This window comes from Setaria italica, chromosome V (genome assembly GCF_000263155.2).
Source record: "Setaria italica strain Yugu1 chromosome V, Setaria_italica_v2.0, whole genome shotgun sequence".
NCBI lineage: Eukaryota > Viridiplantae > Streptophyta > Magnoliopsida > Poales > Poaceae > Setaria > Setaria italica.
Window position 1 is genome coordinate 10459950 of NC_028454.1, and position 18470 is coordinate 10478419.

The 18470-nt window shown below is 50.8% G+C and overlaps 2 protein-coding genes across 3 annotated transcripts; one reads left to right on the top strand and one right to left on the bottom strand.

The window, feature by feature from the left end:
- Positions 1-667: 667 nt before the first annotated feature.
- Positions 668-4719, top strand: LOC101786211. 2 transcript variants are annotated; one of them, XM_022826561.1, is made up of 2 exons: positions 668-1013; positions 1219-4719. In XM_022826561.1, exon 2 carries the CDS (start codon positions 1280-1282, stop codon positions 4553-4555), a length of 3276 nt encoding a protein of 1091 aa, XP_022682296.1. In that variant the 5' UTR covers positions 668-1013; positions 1219-1279; the 3' UTR covers positions 4556-4719. The 2 variants fall into 2 exon arrangements, with proteins under 2 accessions (XP_022682296.1, XP_004968401.1); XM_004968344.2 differs by having other exon boundaries at positions 669-952.
- A 249-nt stretch (positions 4720-4968) lies between these two features.
- LOC101785551 (protein BZR1 homolog 3-like) lies at positions 4969-5863 on the bottom strand. Its single transcript, XM_004971656.1, has 2 exons — positions 5522-5863; positions 4969-5139 (listed from the first exon to the last, which is right to left on the bottom strand). Exons 1-2 carry the CDS (start codon positions 5861-5863, stop codon positions 4969-4971), a joined length of 513 nt encoding a protein of 170 aa, XP_004971713.1.
- Between the last annotated feature and the right edge of the window lie 12607 nt (positions 5864-18470).

Consider the following 18470-nt stretch of genomic DNA (forward strand, 5'->3'; position numbering starts at 1 on the left):
GTTATTACCGTACCAACAATCGATCTTGGCCAACGTTGAGACAAGAATCTTTCAGGGTGTCTCTAGACGACTGAGACGATCCCACCGCTCCATTTGATCCTCAACTTTTAAATCTCTTCTAACGTAGACTGTTTTGGGTAGTACCTATACATATACGCGTCTGCCGACGTCAACGTTCTCGCACCGGCAGCTCTCTCTCGGTTAGAACTTTCCACTCGAGAAATATAAGGAGCTCGATAGAGATGAGGCCTATTCCAGAGTTAAATCCCGCCTGGTAATGAACCTTGCTCCCCCCCCCCCCCCCCCCCCCCCCCCGGTAACAACAAAGTCAAAGTTCGTTGACGAAACACGGAGACGAACGCGAAGGTAAAAATCTCCTCCTCCTCCTCCTCGTTCACGTGGACGACACATGCCGCCGACCTCGCCGGCGTGACATGCCGTGGACTGCCGCGATGCCCGCCGCGGCGGCCGCGGGCGCCGCCGCGTCAACTCTCTCGATCCCTCGCTAGCCCCCCGGATGTCGCACGGGCACCAATACCCCAAACTGCCCCTCTCCGCCTCGCGGTAGCACGGTGACAAGGCTTCTCCTGGGCCGAGGGCGTTCTGGGGAGTCGGCACCCTGTGCCCTCTGTTTCTGGGTCGCTTCCCTCGGAAGTCAAACACAATTCTCTATGTCCAGCCTCCAAGAACCCTACTCGTAGTTCTGAGAGGCCGGAATGGATTGGCAGGCTGATAAACAATGCGGCCGAAGCATCCATGGGGTGACTAACTGAACTATAAGATTGGATTCCGAGTGATCCAATCTGGTCCACGAATTTTTCTGGATCTGGCACATTCTGGTCAGAAATCCATGCGCTGTACTAGAGCAGAGGAGCCAGTGGTGGTGGTGTCCTGGGCTCTCGGATACCAGCCATTGGACGCTGAAGGGGACTGAAGAAATCTCCATGTTGAGGTCAGCAACCAAATCACTCTATGATGATGTTAGCAGCGTAATTTCAGAAGTTTTGCTGCAGGTTTGCAATGTTTTTCGAGCTTTTTTACTCTCACTTTTGTACTCTCCAGGGTAGCAAGCATTTCGTGCCAAAAGTTTGCAGTGTGTCCATGATACTTATGCAGTTATGCTAGCCTTGTACCCCAGCTTCAGATGTCAGCAACGTCAATCCGTACAACGGCACAAGTAGTGATGTAATTCTGTTGCTCTTGTTGTTTCAAATGCAGGGCTGAGAATCTCTGAACAGATAGATAATCAAGGGTGGTTCAAGCTTGCTCTCGAGCAGCAATGGCGTCGAAAAAACTGCAGTACATCAGCGCGTTCTTGCTGCCATTCCTTGCCGTCGCCGCGTCGTTTGATCCCTTTCATCAAAATGAGCAAGCGGTCGGTCCGATGGGCCCCGGCGGCCAGGGCCCCTTCATCCCCCACGAGTACGTCCGCTTCGCCGACGTCAAGCGGCAGTGCCGGTCCGTGCTCTCCGCCGCCGAGGAGCTCACGTTCGACGCCAACCGCGCCAACGCCCTCATGCCGGAGCTGAGCTTCGTCAAGGGGGACTGGAAGCAGGACGCCGACGGCGCGCCGCTGCTGCCGTTCGATGGCACCGACGCCGCGGACGGGGCGCCGGACCCGCTGCCGCTCGCCTCATTCACGCTCACGCACGTCGACGTGGGGCGCCGCGAGAAGACGGCCCTCAACGTCAGCGGCGTCCTCGGCGTCGCCATCTCCCGCAACGGTACCGTCCCGGAGATGGGCCAGTACGTGTCGCCGGAGCTCAAGGTGTGGCCCGGGAGCACGGAGCTCAAGATCCTCTTCGAGGGCGTGTACACTGAGAACGGCGACGGTGAGAGCGTGCTCTGCATGGTCGGCAACGCCCTGCTGCCGCGGCGCGGCGACGACGCCGGCGACCCGTGGGGCTGGGCCAAGAACACCAACCGCGACAACTTCCAGCCGCCAGTCGAGAAGGACGACAACATACTACTCGTGCTCCGGTACCCGACGACGCTGACGCTGACGACGCGCGCCGTGCGCGGCGAGCTCACGAGCACGAGCGGCAAGTCCGGCGCCGCCTACTTCGACGCCGTGCACCTGCTGTCGCAGCTGGGCGCCTACTCCAACTACAAGTTCGGGTCCGAGAAGCTCGTCGACAAAGCGTGCACCCCGCACCCTTACCGCGACGACATCCTCCGCGGCGGCGGCAGGGGGCTTTACAAGGGCAACTCCTTCTGCGGCATCCTCGACCGGTTCACGGAGGAGGACCTGCTCGCCGTCGTGCCGAACTGGCAGTGCAACGGCACGGACGCCACCTGCCTGAGGCTCGGGCCGTTCGAGACGGACAAGGCGGTCGACGCGACGGACGGCGCGTTCACGGGCGTCAGCGTCGTGATGCAGGACGTCCGGTGCGAGCCGAGGAACGCCCCGGGCGGCGAGAGCTCGGCGAGGGTGTCGGCCGTGTTCCGCGCCGTGGCGCCGTGGGAGCACAAGTACACGGCGAGCAAGCGGAGCGGGCTCAGCGGCATGACGCTCTCGGCCGAGGGCGTGTGGCGCGCGTCCACGGGCCAGCTCTGCATGGTGGGCTGCCTCGGCGTCGGCGAGAAGGCGTGCCACTCGCGCGTGTGCCTCTACGTGCAGACCACCTTCACGGCCACCCGCCGCAGCATCACGGTGGGGCAGATCACCCGCATCGACGGCAGCGGCGGCGCCGCCCACTTCCCGCTGACGATCAAACGCACGGTGCACCCGACAGAGCTCTGGAACCGGTTCGGCGTCTCCGGTGGTGCGCCGCTGAGCATGGCGTACAACTACACCAAGGTGAGGCAGGCCGGCGAGTTTCTCAGGCGGAGCGAGCCGTTCGACTTCGGCACCGTCCTCGCTAAGTCGCTCCTGAGCTACCCGAGGGTGGCCGCCGCCGACGCGATGAGCCTGTCCAACCTCGCCGACGACCTCACGCTCCACGTCGCCGCCGTGCCCGACCCGTTCCCGCGCGAACGGTTCGAGCGGCCGTTCTTTCAGCTGGAGGTGCTCTCTCTCGGATCACTCGTCGGCCGTACCTCGCAGCTGGCGGCAGAGAGCATTCCGTTTTCTGACATGCCAGGTGGGCGAGGAGGGGGCAAAGCATCCTCGTCGTCGTCGTCGCAGCCAGAGTCCTCGTCGACGTTGTCGTCGCAGCCGACTGCAGCATCCTCTCTTCTCAACGTGTCCGCGGAGCTCTCGCTGTCCGGGGAGCCTTATGCGAACGTGTCGAGCCTGTTCTTGGAGGGCGTGTACAACCCGGTCAACGGCCGGATGTACCTGATCGGCTGCCGGAGAATCCAAGCGACTCGGCAAGCCTTCTCGACGCTGAAAGCTGTGGAGGATGGCATGGACTGCTCGATCGAGATGAGGGTGGAGTACCCGCCGACGACGGCGCGGTGGCTGATCAACCCGACGGCGAAGGTGCGCATCGCCAGCACGCGCGACCCCGGCGACCCGCTGCACTTCAACGAGACGGCGCTCCAGACGCTTCCGATCCTGTACCGGGAGCAGCGGCAGGACATCCTGTCCCGTCGCAGCGTCGAGGGCATCCTCCGCATCGCAACGCTGGCGGCGGCCATCGCCGCGGAGTTCAGCCAGCTCATGTACATCAAGGCCAACACCGACGTGATGCCGTACGTGTCGCTGGTGATGCTGGGCGTGCAGGCGGTCGGGTACAGCGTGCCGCTGATCACCGGCGCGGAGGCGCTGTTCGCGCGCATCGCCGCCGGCAACGACGGCGGAGCCGCCGTACCGCCGTCATATGAGGTGGACAAGAGCGCCCTGTACTGGATCATCGACTGCGTCGTCAAGATCCTCATCCTCGCCGCGTTCCTCCTGACGCTCCGGCTGGCGCAGAAGGTCTGGCGGTCGCGCATCCGGCTGCTGACGCGGTCGCCAATGGAGCCCGGCCGCGTACCGAGCGACCGGAGGGTGCTCCTATACAGCTCCGGCGCGCACCTCGTCGGCTTCACGGTGATCCTGGCGGCGCACTACGTGAGCGTGTACGGCCGGCCGGTGCGGGACGACGGGTCGTACATGGACGCCCGCGGGAGGACGCACGCGCTGCGGGAGTGGGCGGTGACTCTAGAGGAGTACGTCGGGATGGCGCAGGACTTCTTCCTCCTCCCGCAGGTGATCGGCAACGTGGTGTGGCGGATCAACTGCAAGCCGCTCAAGAAGAGCTACTACGCCGGCGTGACGGCGGTGCGGCTGCTGCCGCACCTCTACGACTACATCAAGGCGCCGGCGATCAACCCATACTTCGCGGAGGAGTACGAGTTCGTGAACACGAGCCTCGACTTCTACTCCCGGTTCGGCGACGTGGCCATCCCGCTGGTCGCCGTCGCGCTCGCCGCCGCCGTGTACGTGCAGCAGCGGTGGAACTACAAGATCATCAGCAAGACCGTCAAGACGCAGCAGAAGAAGCTGCAGCACCTCGGGTCGAGGGTGTACGAGCGGCTGCCGTCCATGTCGTCGGCGAACTTCGAGGCCGAGCTCGTCTCCGGCGTCAACGAGGGCGTCGGCCAGCGCCGCGACACAAGCTTGAGCTGAGGCTGCTGAGCCATTCAACCATCGACATGCTAGCTAGCTCGTTTGCTTTCCCTTTTTCTTTCTTACCTTTTTGGTGTTTATTTGATGTTCTTTGTTTTCGCCTTCTGTCTTCGAAACAAAACTGTGTACTAATAGTAGCTCAATAAATTTCATTTCTTTTTTCACGTTCATTTTTTTAAAATTTTCCCTGATAGTGATAGCTTTGGTTTGCAGTTACATTTGCAGCAGTCATGCTCATGTGAATTGCATGCCAAAGTCGTCATGGCATCGCCTTATAGATTGTGAATGATGCTGAGGTGATTTGCAACTTCCAATATTCTTTCACAGTACAGTACGGCTGGCTAGCTCGCTAGTTAGTACTACCGGTAATTAGTTAAGAGTCCGGGACAGAGATAATTAATCTAGCATCGCATCTACATGTAGGCGAAGGAAAGGGTGAGCTCGAGTGACAGCTTGGTCTCCTCCTCAAGCTGCTGCTGCTGCTCCGGCTGCTGCAGGGTCGCCGCCTCCGTCGCGCCGCTGTGGGAGGAAGGCTTCTGATGATCGGAGCTGCAGCTTGGGCCTGCCGCGCCGTCAGGCACACCCTGCAATGCAAATGACAATGACATACAGATCAGCGTTGTGGTGGTTGCAAATGCTTCCATCGAATTTGATCAACCCCGTCAGTAGCTGGTTCTAACAAGTTAACAACATTTCAGTGAAATTCATGTGGCTGTTTTAATTTACTTTATTTTTAAAATTACCAGCATGCAAAACATGGGTTATGTCGACTTAATGTACTACTTATAACCAACAAAATGCCAGCACTGATTTTTGTTGGTGCAAGAAAAGTGACGTGCTAGTGCTAATGGATGAGTACACAATACACAGGCACATTGCCTGAACGCAAGCAGGAAGGACGTTCTCTTGCCATTGGCCGAGAAGAAAGCGAGAACGATGCACGAGGGAGACGGGGGAGTGATCTACCTGGAGGCGGGTGACGTTGCCGCCGTCGTCGACGTGATAGCCGGCCTCGGCGCAGAGCGCGCGGAGCACGTCGTTCTGGTCGGCGTGCTTGGGCAGCGTGTACCCGGCGTGGGCGCGCAGGCCGGCGTAGATCCTGGCGGCCACCTGCCGCCGCCGCCGCTCGCGCTGCCGGTTGTTCTCCCGCTCCCGGGGCGTCGGGTGCCGCAGCGACGTCGTCAGCCCGCCGCCCCGGCCACGCCGCCGCACCGTCCACGGCCCCTGCGTCGAGCGGATGCACCCCCGCCGCCCGGCCACTGGCGCCGCCGCCGCTTCGCCCTCCTCTCTCCCGGCTCCGACCTCCATTGTCGTCGATCGGTCACGCACACACCTACACCTCCACGCAGCACGTACTGCTCTCTCGCTCGCTCTCTCACGGGTCTTACTCAACTGGTGGGTGATAAATCTCCCTCTCACTCACACGAATATTTATAGGGAGAGAATCATATGCATGCCTGTGGAGTGATGAAAAGTTGCTGCTTCTTTGGCATTGCGAAAAACCAAGTGCTCCTAGTTCATGAAGGCTTTTGTTGCTACGTGCATGTAAGTTTCTTGGCATCTCCCTCTCTCTCACACACTCCCGGTGTGTGTGTGTGAGAAAAGGAATAATGTAGTTGGGAGCATGTAACATCTGTGTTGAGCACTTGGGCTGTACTCTACAAGAGGAAGCAGGAGATGCTGCAGGCTATTGCCACAAGAAGGGGAATATTTTCGCCGCAGTACATCCAATGGTTCCATGCCCCGTTCTGGATCCTACCTGCCTTTTCAGTTCTCGGCCATGCCTTGTGTCTTTCTCACTGGCAGGTGTGCACTAGTGTACTGCCTAGACTGCTGCTGAGCAGTGCCTAGAGAGAAGCCTATCAACCAGTCAGAGGAAGTTACAACGTTACATGCATGGTAACGCATTCTTGGCCCATAGTATGCAAGCAGCTCTAGCTTTTGGCGATGGTGCGCCCAAGCAGATCAAAACCGAATGTTGTTCTGAGGAGAAATATTTGTTGCTGGTTTTCCGATTTATTTTCTTCATTGTTCAGTGTTCATGCATAGTTCCTATGCTTCTGTTTTCCTGGTATCTTTTACTCGCTTCGATTGAGTACAGTCGGATGGTCAAAAGAGGAGCAAGGAGCATCAGATTTTGATGAGTCATGAGATATCTGCCTTAGAATCTCAAAATTCCCGTGCAGGCAGGCATACATGCGTTTGGGGCTCAAGGAGTCAAGGTTCAGGTGTGCCAAGGTGCTCCAGCCACTGGGATGGTTTTCTTTGACCGTGGTGTTCATGCACATCGTTGTGTATCAGCATGCAAGATTAACACCAGATGTCACTGCAAGGTGAGAACAAAAAAGTTGTAAGGAATTTGAAAGCCGCATGTGTACATGTAAGTAAAAACAACTGAGTAAATCGAAAAGGAATGAAATGAAAGTAAGTAACCATACGACATACTTCAGGGTTCAGAGATGCAGCTGCGTTTTTACTGACGAATACAAATTTCAGAGCTTCCCGTATAAGGTCAGGATTTACAGTGTGAACAAGCGGTAAGTTGTTTGATGTCGCTGTACACATACATATGAGGTTCGCCGGAAAGAAACTTTTCTTCATGTGATGTTAGATCATCGCATTTGCTGAATACCTTGGACATCTTTATCCGGTTGCCTTTTGGCAGAAAATATCCAAGAATGCGCCAGAGTTGGATTGGTTCGCCACTTAACTGTCCAGAGCCTCCTACAACAAACAAGTACTAAATGATTCAAGTAATCTCCAATCTCTCTAATGATTAGGGATGCCTCGATGCCCAGAGCCTCATAAGTAAAAGGCTAATGTCTATTCTTTACATGCTCAAGCCAATGCCTCTGATGCAATGCAAAAGTGTTTCGATTCAGAGTTTCAAAAATCTTTCATGGTACGGAAGAACCAATGCACTTGTGGATGGTAACTAACGAGCAGGTGGAGACAAAAAAAAAAGGTCCAGAACTCAACGGAGAAAGACGGCGAAAAGCTAAGCAAAAAGGCGAAGGAGAAGTGCTCAGGCCGCCGCACCATCGTGTTCATCTGATCATCTCTTCACATGTCAGAGACACACAAGCAGCCCTGATTCCTGGGATCAGACACGGGAATATTTACGCCGTTCCAGGGGAATAGAATTGTTACCGCAGCACAAGAGACAAGGAGCAGCTTCTCTCATTCCCTGCGCTTCCCTATCAAACGAAATCTATCTGCTGCTGCTATATTCTACCCACGCCCTACCCATCCATCAGTCACTGAAATCCTCTGCATGCCAGTCTGACCGGGGGCTTGGCTACTCTTTCCTTGCGGTGATGATTGCGCGGCGTCTGAGCTGCGGTGGCAGTGGCGGTAGGCCGGTAGGGTTTCAAGAACTGACGCGCAAAAGCACGAGCCCTTTCCGGCAGCCTCCTGCCAATTGGAATGGCTCGAAAAGCACCAACCTCGGCGTCGTCTTGCAATGGACAAAGGTGCTGGAGGAGGACCGGCGGGAGGGACGGAGCGCGCCCCCGGTGCGGGCGGGACGAGCTCCGGTACCCGCCGGCGCGGGGCGACAGGGAGGCGGCGCGCGACGGTCGGTATGAGGGGGAGGCAGGAGCGAAGCGGTCGAGGGAGGCGGGGGCTGGCGCCGGGCGGAGGCAGAGGGCGCCGGCGCGGGCAGATGCGGGCGGCGACAGTCCGCAGGCGAGGGCGCAGGGGAGAGGGCCTGCCGAGGCGCTGGGCACGCGCCGCTGCTGCCGCAGGACCCGCCGGTGGTGGTGCTCGGCTCGGCCGCCGGCCCACATGCGGCGCGGGTCTCATGCCGGCGGGGGCGGCTGGCTGGCGGTGGATGCCACTGAAACGGACCCGCCGGCGAGCAGCAGCGGACGGAGCCTGGAGGCCGGAGGTGCAGGTGTGCAGTGTGCCGCCGGTTTTGGGGAAGATAGATGGGGAAGAGACGGTGGGGAAGAGTGAGGAGCAAGATTAGAATAAAATACGTGATTTGTCTCTAGAGATTTTCTTATTTAAGTTGCAATCGTCACTGCGGTGCAAGTGAAGATGTCTGAATACTCATTGGAATATTTTCTTGAACATTTTTAATTATTTATTTTAATAAACATTTTGGTGAAATGTAGGTGTCCCATGAGGAGATTGTTGAACATGTTTCATCGATTCTAACCAGCAGTGGCATCGTTTATTCTGGGAAAAGTATTGACACTGGAAATCTAGAATGGTTTGGCATCAATTTGGTTCACTTACATTCATTCATATATTTTATGCGCACCTGGTGTGGTGATTTTTCTTTTTCTTAATTCTTACCTTGTTGTTTTGAAGCTACCAATATGGGGCAATGCCGATTGGGTCAAGTTCACAAAGCGGTATGTTACTTTTGGTTGATATTATTTCCTACTAAAATTAGAAAAGAATATTAGTTGTGCAACAACTTTATTATGTTTCCACCCACTGCAAAGTTGGATGTGGTGGATGCACCTCTTTTCAACTTTGCAGTACCAAAAGTGGTGCAACCAGACCTTCTTGGAATACCAGCCTCCGAACAATGCTTCCCAATTTCATAAGTTGATTCCTAACCAATTTCATTACTGAATAGGGGATTGTGAGGAAACTAATGAAGCTGACAAGTCATCTTCTGTGGAAGACAAAGTTAGTAAAAGGGTAAGGAGATATTTAACAAAATTTAAGTGCGGATGATATCACATTTTTCCATGTCAACCTGTGGATGCTTTAGCTATCAGATAGTTGCTGTTTGATTTTTTCCCCAACTTGTAATACTTTTGTTGCCGGAGGATAAAAGCCTTTTAGTTTGTTCCAAATATTAATTTTATTCCGGGGAAATTGTGAATTAATTTTATTCTGGGGAAATTGTGAAAACCCACCTTTAAGTCATTTTGGTCCAGCCTTCGCAGTTCCCACCTGCAAATTTCCGTTAATTTGATCACATAAACTTGTTGTAAATCTTTGTCCCCTCACCTATTTACTTTGTCTGCTTAAACATCTGAACAAAATTTAGGCTCACTTTACTCCCCCGAACTATTTCATTTGGTTCAATCCACCCCCTAATTAGATTTATCTTTTTCTGTTTCTTCATGTAAAAGTTGAGTTTTAATTTCATATTTTGTCAGTTGACTTATAACATAATGCTCGATGTTAGAAAAATATATTAGAATTTTTCATGATTACTTTTCATACAGTTTTATATTTTTAAGATCAATTTCATATTAAATATTCCTAACCTATGAAAATAATCATGAAAAATTCCTAGTATAATTTTTTAACATAAAGCATCATGTTTTGTATCTGCTCACAAAATTTGAACTCAAAATTCAACTCATATAGAGAGAAATAAAAAAGAGAAATCTAATTAGGGGGTAGATTGGAAAAATAAATTAGTTCAGGGGAGTAAAGTGAGCCAAAATTTTGTTCAGGGGTTAAGAGGACAAAATGGATAGGTGAGGGGAATAAAATTGACTTTTTCCTAAATCTTTTTGTGGTGCTATTCTGCAATGTTCTAGTTCCACATGTAGCCCAACGGTTTTTTTTTTCATAGCTACCATTCTATCTTGGAGCTTAGTCTCCTACAATGGAACCGAAGCTTCTATCGGCAATTGTATATTTGTTAAGTCTAATTTGTACTGATGATGAAACTAATCTCAAAACAAATTGATACTTTAGTGACATTGTTCTTCTGAGCAGCATCATACCCTGTCGATCAAGGAATTGTTTTATTAAGCAAATATAATACATAACCTCCAATCGTCGCCTTGTTGGTTAAACAGCAGCATGAATACTCATTGCTTCTCACAACTGTTGGCGTTTTAATGATATTTTTACACATTTTGATACTAATTGACTCATGTAAACAGATTCCGATAAAGCAACCGCCGAAAGGATTGGCCATAAAAGAAGTGAGAAACATGTTCTTCCCAGACTGGAAAACGGTGCTGGCTTGTCGGTTCCTGGTGAAGATGGCTCCAACCTGTCAACCAAGCAGGAAAGACTTGCGAAGTGCTGAAGCAAGCAAGAAGGGGGCAAAGAAATCGATGGGAAATCCTGGATCGATGGGATGGCCCCAATTAGCAAGCAACTATGAATCCAGAAGGATGCTTTGTGCTGTTGCTTCCATGTCCCGGAAGGTGTTGTTTAAGCGCACTTAGGAAATCTGTGCCGGTATGCTCGTTGAAGTACTTGTCTGGACACTTAGCTTGGATATCTTTTTGGTGCGGTTCCGACTACATGCTCAATGTTGCCTTAATCTTGTGCAGGTCTGAGAAATAGATATGAAGTTGTGAGCTGGCATGAGAATGATCGTGTCCTGCTGTGCGAGAAGTTATTTTCATATGTAGTTGCCTGACTTTTTAATTTTAAAGCAAGGGATTCCCGCAGTCATTAAAGCAAGGGAGCAGCAACACAACAATCACAGCAGCAGGTTGAGGTGCAGCGACTCTTGCTCCAGAGGCATGTGCAACAGCAGCAGCAACATTCGCAAGAGCAGCACCCGCAGCTGCAACAGCGCCAGCAGAAGCAACAGCAGCGTAATGAAAACACTGACTTTAGCACAAGAGCTCAGCATGGTACAGTTGCTGCTGCTGATCCACCAGCGCGACAACATGCTGCAGCGGCAAGTGTTTTATGTGCAAAGATATATGAGGATAGAGCGAAAATTACTGCTCAGAGGGACGTTTCAGATGAGGCTTCAATGAAGCTAATTTTCTAAATTGCAGTATCAACTGCTGCTTCAATATTTGATGTACACTCAATATTTGTAATGCACCAAAGGCTCGCTGAAAGCACTGGTCCATTGCTGGAAGCAAACCCACAACTTCAATGCTAAGGTCACCTGCAAGATCAGCTCTAGCTTCAGGGTACCACTTAATTTTATTCTGTAGCACTGCATTTACATGGTAGGAGATATCCCGTGCAAACCTTTCTCAATGTGATTTGCTCGTTTTTATTCTGTTATTAGGCAAACCTTCCATAGATCGGCTGGTGGTATGTCCGGTTCAATAGTTTTCTCAATGGTAGGAGATATCCAGTGCAAACCTTTCTCAATGGTTTTCTGAGACTTGCATTTGTCAAGTTGCTATGTTGTCGGTACCGGATTCCGATTGCGTTAAGGTTTATCAAGTCATGACATTGTCAGGGACTTCCATGAACACCAACTGATATCCAATTCCCAAGAACATAACCATATTTCACTTTTTTTCCCTAATTGCTGTATAATGCATTTCATTGGTTGTTCTCAAAACTAAAGTTATCCAAAGAAAACATGCTAGGCATGCCCAGTTGATAGATTTACATTTACTCTGCAGTATCACTTTCTTGTTGCCAAATAAATGTTAAATCATGAAAAAGAATGGGCTATTGATCATCGTCGATTAACTAATTGTACATGTAGTGTCAAAATCAGGTGCCACCGTGCCGGAGCCTCTTGGCTCCTGCACTCTTGCTGATCTTTCCCGGCGGTGATGATTGCGCGGTGTGGCAGTGGCAGTAGGGTTTCAAGAACTGACGCGCGAAAGCACGAGTCCTTTCCGGCAGCTCCCCTCCCTTGGAATGGCGCGAAAAGCACCAGCCTCGGCGTCGTCTTGCACCGGGAGAAAAGGGGAGTTGAAATGGCTTGCTCTGCTTCCCGATCTCAGACATCGCCGCCGCCCGTGAGCCCCGCTCACGGTGGCGCCGTGCGTGGCTGAAGAAAACGGGAGCTTTGTTGCCGCCGATCACGCAGCTCGCCGGCTCCATCACCTGCCATTGACTTGTAGGACTCGAGCATCGATCAAACGATCCATTGGTGCTGCTCGGTTCAGGTTGAGCGGCCGGTCGTGGAGGAAGACGTGCGTGCACAGTTTGTTCTTACTTCTTACTCGGTCAGCTCGGAGCATCACCGGATCGTCGACGCGCACGGCGAGTACAGCGCCGGATCGTTCGACGTCAGATGTGAGTTCCTAAGGTGGGCAGGTGACCGCCATGATGAAGCCGTCGACGAGTCTATGATCAATGCACCATCAACCATGGCGAGGACAGGATTGCTCGGTTTTGCCATCGATGCCGGCTCCTGACGGACTAAAGTACACCACAGTAGCATCTGAAGTGCAACGAAGGGCCTGTCAGCTTATAAGCTGGCTGAAAAGTCGAAACAGCTGATTTGTTGTGAGAAGAAAATACTGTTTAGTGGCTGATAAGCCGGCTAAATAAGCTGAAGTGAACATCGCCAAAGAAAAAAAGTACAATAAAAGCTGCCACGTGTGCTGACAGGCCCCAAGCTAGGCCCACATATGTGTGTAGCAGAAGAGCATTGGCCCAGCTCGACATCACCGGATACGCTGCCCGTAGGCCCATTAGGCCCAATGCAGGAAGAAATGGGCTGGTGAAATTGCAGCCTACATCGTCATTTCCTCCAAAAATGTAGCAGGAACAAATGAACAGCCCAGCATGATGTCAAAGGAAAATGGGCCCAAAGGCCAAAGCCAAAGGACGGGCCTGTCCTTCCACCACAGCGGGTCCCCTTCGTCTCCAAGGAGCACTCGCTCTGTCGCTCACCCCTCCGTTTCCTCTCCCCGGCGGCTCTTCACCAGATCCAGTGGCGCCGTGCGGTATCCTCCGGCGATGGGTCACCCACGTCCTGTTCGTGGATGGCGCCGTCGGCGCTACCTGACCTCGGCGACAGAGGAAGGTGGAGAGAGCATAAAACGTTGTGCGGGTGTGGCGAGCGGCAACCGGGCCCTGACTAATGCAAGTTGCCTCCGATCCGAACATGAATGTAAATCCAATCCTTGCACATGCTCGCACTTGTAGCAGGCAGGCAGCCAGCAGGATCTTGTTCCTCTTCATCTTGTTGTTTTTTTAAGAAAAAAAGGGGACCTTTGTGCTTACTGCTTATATGCATATGCTTCTCCGAGAGGAAGCTTCATTTTAGCTGTCAGATCTCACGGATTCCTTTCTGATCGATCATGCCTACTCCGATGCTATCAAGGATAATTGATTGATTTCTTTTAAAATTTGTGTGCGTGCCTACTCCGATCCTAAGTACGAGACCGATTCCTATAAGGACAGGGATCGAATTCGATCAGGAATCATCCATCGACCACGAATATATATATAGATTGTTATTGCCAAGCCCCTAACTCGTGGTCATTTTCCTTGCTGCTTGTGCTTGGCGCCATGGGGTTGAAGACGGCCAGTAAGAGGAAGAGGAAGAGGGATACACCTGAGCTGTTCGACGAGATCGTCTGGGAGATCTTAATCCGGCTGCCTGTGAAATCCCTGGTGAGGTTCAGATCCGTCAGCAAGGCCTGGCGCGCCATCATCTCCGACCCCTCCTTTGTTCGTGCGCACCTCCACTTCTGCAGACAGACCCAGCATCAGAACCCATCTTTCCTCATCAGCCCCCATTTTAATCTGCAGCGACGGGGTCGTGCAACTGCCAAGGCTCTCTCCACCAACATCCGCTTCTACCAATGACATTTAAAAAAGGAGACTTGGAGCACTGCAACGCTTGTCTACGGGAGGCACTTCCCAGCTGGCGAGTTTGGGACGGTGTCCCAAATGGTACACTGCGATGGCTTGGTCTTGCTCTCCACCAACACCAAGGCCTACGTCTTCAACCCGGCCACAAGGGACGCCATTGCGCTGCCAGAGAGCAAGCGCAACGCGCTGCCGCTGCATGATACGTGCCTTCCTATAGGCTTGGGTATGGATGCTTCCACAGGCAGATACAAGGTTGCACGCGCTTTCTATCGCCCCAGCGACGACGATCCCACGAGGATGGCTGCCATGGGCATGGAGGTCTTCACCATTGGTGGCGAAGACGGCTCCTGGAGGGAAACCTTGGAGGATCCACCCTACCTCATGGCGAGCTTCTGGCAGGCCGCCGCACATTGCAAGGGTTGCCTATTTTATTTCATTGATAAGAAAAACCATCAAAATCCCCCGCAGGGGCTAATCCGTTTCAATCTTCAAGACGAAACGTTCGGTATCACTCCATTGATTCCCGACCTGCTTCCTCAAGTTGAAGATGATGATATTGCTTTGAGCGAGCTTGATGGGGAGCTATGCGCTTGTTTCTTCTCCAAGTGGTTGCAACGACTAATGATCTTTACAACAGGAGATATCTTGGATCGTTCGGACGATGCGCATTGGAGATGCCGTTATGTGATCGATTTACCTGAATGCCATCCAATGGCCTTACATGGCAGTGGGGGGATTCTAATGCGACTAGGTCACTGCCTCTTCCGCTACGACTTGGGAGCTCACGGCATACAAGGCAAAGATGACTTTCATTGGATGGATCGCCTAAAATACGTTGGGCTGCGTTGCCGGGGGCGCGCATGGAAAAACCTATGCTTCTTCAACCTAAGTTCTTACACGGAAAGCCTTGTTCCACTTAATGCTAAGGCGAGCTCGCAGGCCTTGCAGTAATGGGTAAACTTTGCCCACCATCTTTGATGGATGCAACATTAGTCTCAGGCAAAGCGAGCTGTTTGCATGCGAGTTCTATATTGTTACCTTAGAAACATTCCGATTTGTGCTTATCATGGTCTTCAGTTGTAATTGTATTAAGGTTGCCGTTGGCATTTCTCCATGGAACTCACTCTGTTGAATCATTCTGTGCTGAATAAAAATTACTGTGTCAATCGTTTGGCTACGCTGTGGGATTTTCTTTCCAGAAAGAGTGTTGCCACTCATGTTAGCTTGTTTAATGGATGAAAAATTAAAATGGTTTGCCTAGAATGTGAAAAAAAAAATTCCTGTTCACCGCACTATAGTATAACAACGCCCATTCTCTAGCCATCCCCGTCCTGCCAAAATGAGCACTTCTATGCATTTGTGAGTGGGTTTTTTGAATTCGAATCAAACTGATGGATTAAATGCAAACACCAACATTGCGAACAACCTACGCAAATCTAACACAGGGCATGTGCTAGTAGGTATTTTTTGTGAAATAGTGTATCGCGAATCATCACCACCAGAGCCAACAAAAACTGGCGTGCGATGCAACAGCTAAGTTAATTCGTGCACAACTGACAATAAACCATCAACAGACGCCAATGCTTACATCTTCAAAACAAAAGCCATCGTGACATAACATCTCCCAGAATGCCCCCATGCAACACAAAAAACATATGGTAATATGGGAACCAAATGAAGCAACACTATCTCTTCTGCGTTTTTTTTTGAAGAAACAGGAGGGTGACCCCTACTGATTATATAAATAAAAGTTAAAACCGGTACAAAGCAGCAAACAAAGCAGAAAAGAAAAAAGGAGCAACAAAAGGTCTACAAATAAAACAAAAAAAGGAGGAGAAAGAAGAAAAGGGTCCATCGGTAGGTTACAAAGCGTCAACCCATTCTAACATCTGTGGTTGCAAGAGGGGCCTAGCCCTATGAAGCGCTACCTGACGAAACTCTGAAATGAATTTCCTTGTGACGTCTCTGATCGCCGGAGCCACGTTATTGAAAGTCCAGTCATTTCTGGATGTCCAGATACTCCAAGACATGAGGATTATTATTTCCATAGAGAAGGGTAAATGTAGCTGCCTTCTAATATTAAGGAAGATGGAGAGGGCCGATCTGGTGGAGGGGTAAGAGATACCGACCGAGCGCCAACAAGCCTTGGCAAAGTTGCATCGTAGGAAGAGATGTGCTGCCGTCTCACGTTTTTGTAGGATGCACATTTCACACCCTGTGGAATCCAAAGCCATGGATCTCCTGCTGAGGACATCTTTGGTGTTGACTCTGTCTTTCATGAGTAGCCAAAAGAAGATTTTGTGTTTGTTTTGACATTTTGATCTCCATAACCAGCTGAATATTGGGTGAGCTCCTCTTTCCCCAATAAGGGTTTTGTATATCCTAGAGGTTGAGAAGATAGGATTACCCCAGGTGTACACCCATATGTCTTGGGGCTGTGAATTGTCTATCTGATGTAAGATTCCTTGTAATTGTGCGAGCTGATCATGTGCCTCTGCTGACAAAGGTAGCTGCACTGTGTCCAGCAAAGAGCCTTGCAAGACCTTCTTGAGCGTGATTCTTTCATATTTTGCATAGGAAGCTAGCTGTGGAAGATCACGAGATAGGAGATGGCTGTTCCAAGTATCTTTCCAGAACAGGACTGTTCCACCATCAGAGACTCTAGCAGAAGCTATCCCCTTGTATAAAGCGATGAGTTTCACTATGTCTCGCCACCAGAAGGAACCTTTCCTACGTCCTCCAGGGAGATTACCGTGCTGATAATAGCTTTCCCATAGAAGGTGTACCCAGGGAGTGTCCTCTTGGGAGTAAAATTTGTGCAGGAATTTGAGCAGAAGAGCTTCATTTTGATTCTGGAGGTTGATGACCCCCAATCCCCCTTGTTTCTTGGGCAGACACACCAGAGGCCAAGCCGCTTTAGATGGTTTCCTAGATGTCAAGTCTGAACCTCTCCAGAGACAATGCTTTCTGAATTTATCAATCTGTGCAATAACCCCTTTTGGAAGTTTAAAGGTGGCCATATGAAACATTACTATTGATGTTAAAACCGAATTGACAAGATGTAGTTTTCCACCTTGGGATAACATAGAAGAAATACCACCCAACTTTCTTTCGACCTTCTTAATAACTGGGAGGAAGTCTTCAAATTTTGGTTTGGTCATTCCCAGGGGTAAGCCAAGATAAGTAAAGGGGAGGGAACCAGCTTGACAATTGAGCACGTTGGCTAGAACCTGCAGGGTTTCTGGACTTGTGTTTATAGGAACCATAACTGTTTTGGCAAAGTTGACCTTCAATCCAGTAGATTCAGCAAACATGTCTAGGATGGATTTTAAGTGTAGAAGTTGACTTTGATCTGCTTCCATGATTAACAGAGTGTCATCTGCATATTGAATGACAGGGAAATCTGTGCCCGCTCCATTTTCAATGGGCAAACGAATTCTGCCTTCCTCTTTGGCTCTATTTAGGATGGACTGTAAGTGGTCTGCCGCTAACACAAAGAGAAGTGGCGAAAGAGGATCACCCTGCCTGACTCCCCTCTTGCAGTGAAAAACTTTCCCCGGGACCCCATTCAGAATTACCGAGGAGGTTCCTGAGGTAAGAATGCTTTCAATCCATTTGATCCATCTGTTTCCAAAGCCCTTATGCTTTAGGATTTCCAGTATTGCCCGATGTTCAATTTTGTCAAAGGCCTTTTCAAAATCCAGTTTAAGAATGACCAAGTCCTTCCTAGAGGCTTTACAGATGTGTAGGAACTCAAAAGCCCATGCCAAGCAGTCCTGGATGCTTCTGGTCCTAATGAAACCATATTGATTTTTATGAACTAGTTCTGGTATGACCTTCTGAAGTCTCTCAGCTAGAATTTTTGTGATAAGCTTGATTGATGAGTTAAGGAGAGAAATAGGCCTGAAGTCCCCCACCTCCAGAGGACAGTCCTTTTTCGGGATAAGAGTACTATATGAAGAGTTGATACTCCTTACACATACTTCTCCATCATAGAAAGCATCACAAAGGGAGTAGAATTCAGGGGCTATCAGATGCCAGCATTTCTTTATAAACTCACCATTAAAACCATCTGGACTAGGGGATTTGTTAGCAGGTAAATCCTTAATAACATTATCGATTTCCTGTCTTGAAAAGGGTGATTCCAACCGCTCCAGGTGATTTGAGGGGATTAGAAGGGATTGGAGGTCAAAATACATATGGGTGAAATTGCTCCTGCCCATCCTGTCTCTGAAGGCTTCCCACAGCAAGGTAGCTTTGACGTGATGATCCTTAAATTGCTGGCCGGATTGGTCTTGCAGACAGGTGATATGATTGAGTTTGTTTCTGATAGAGGCCCTTGCATGGAAGAAGTGAGTGCTTTCATCTCCCAGTTTAACCCAATTGATGGAGCTTCTCTGCTTCCAATAAATCTTCTGTTGTTGTAAAAGAGAGGTCAGATGTGAAGAGA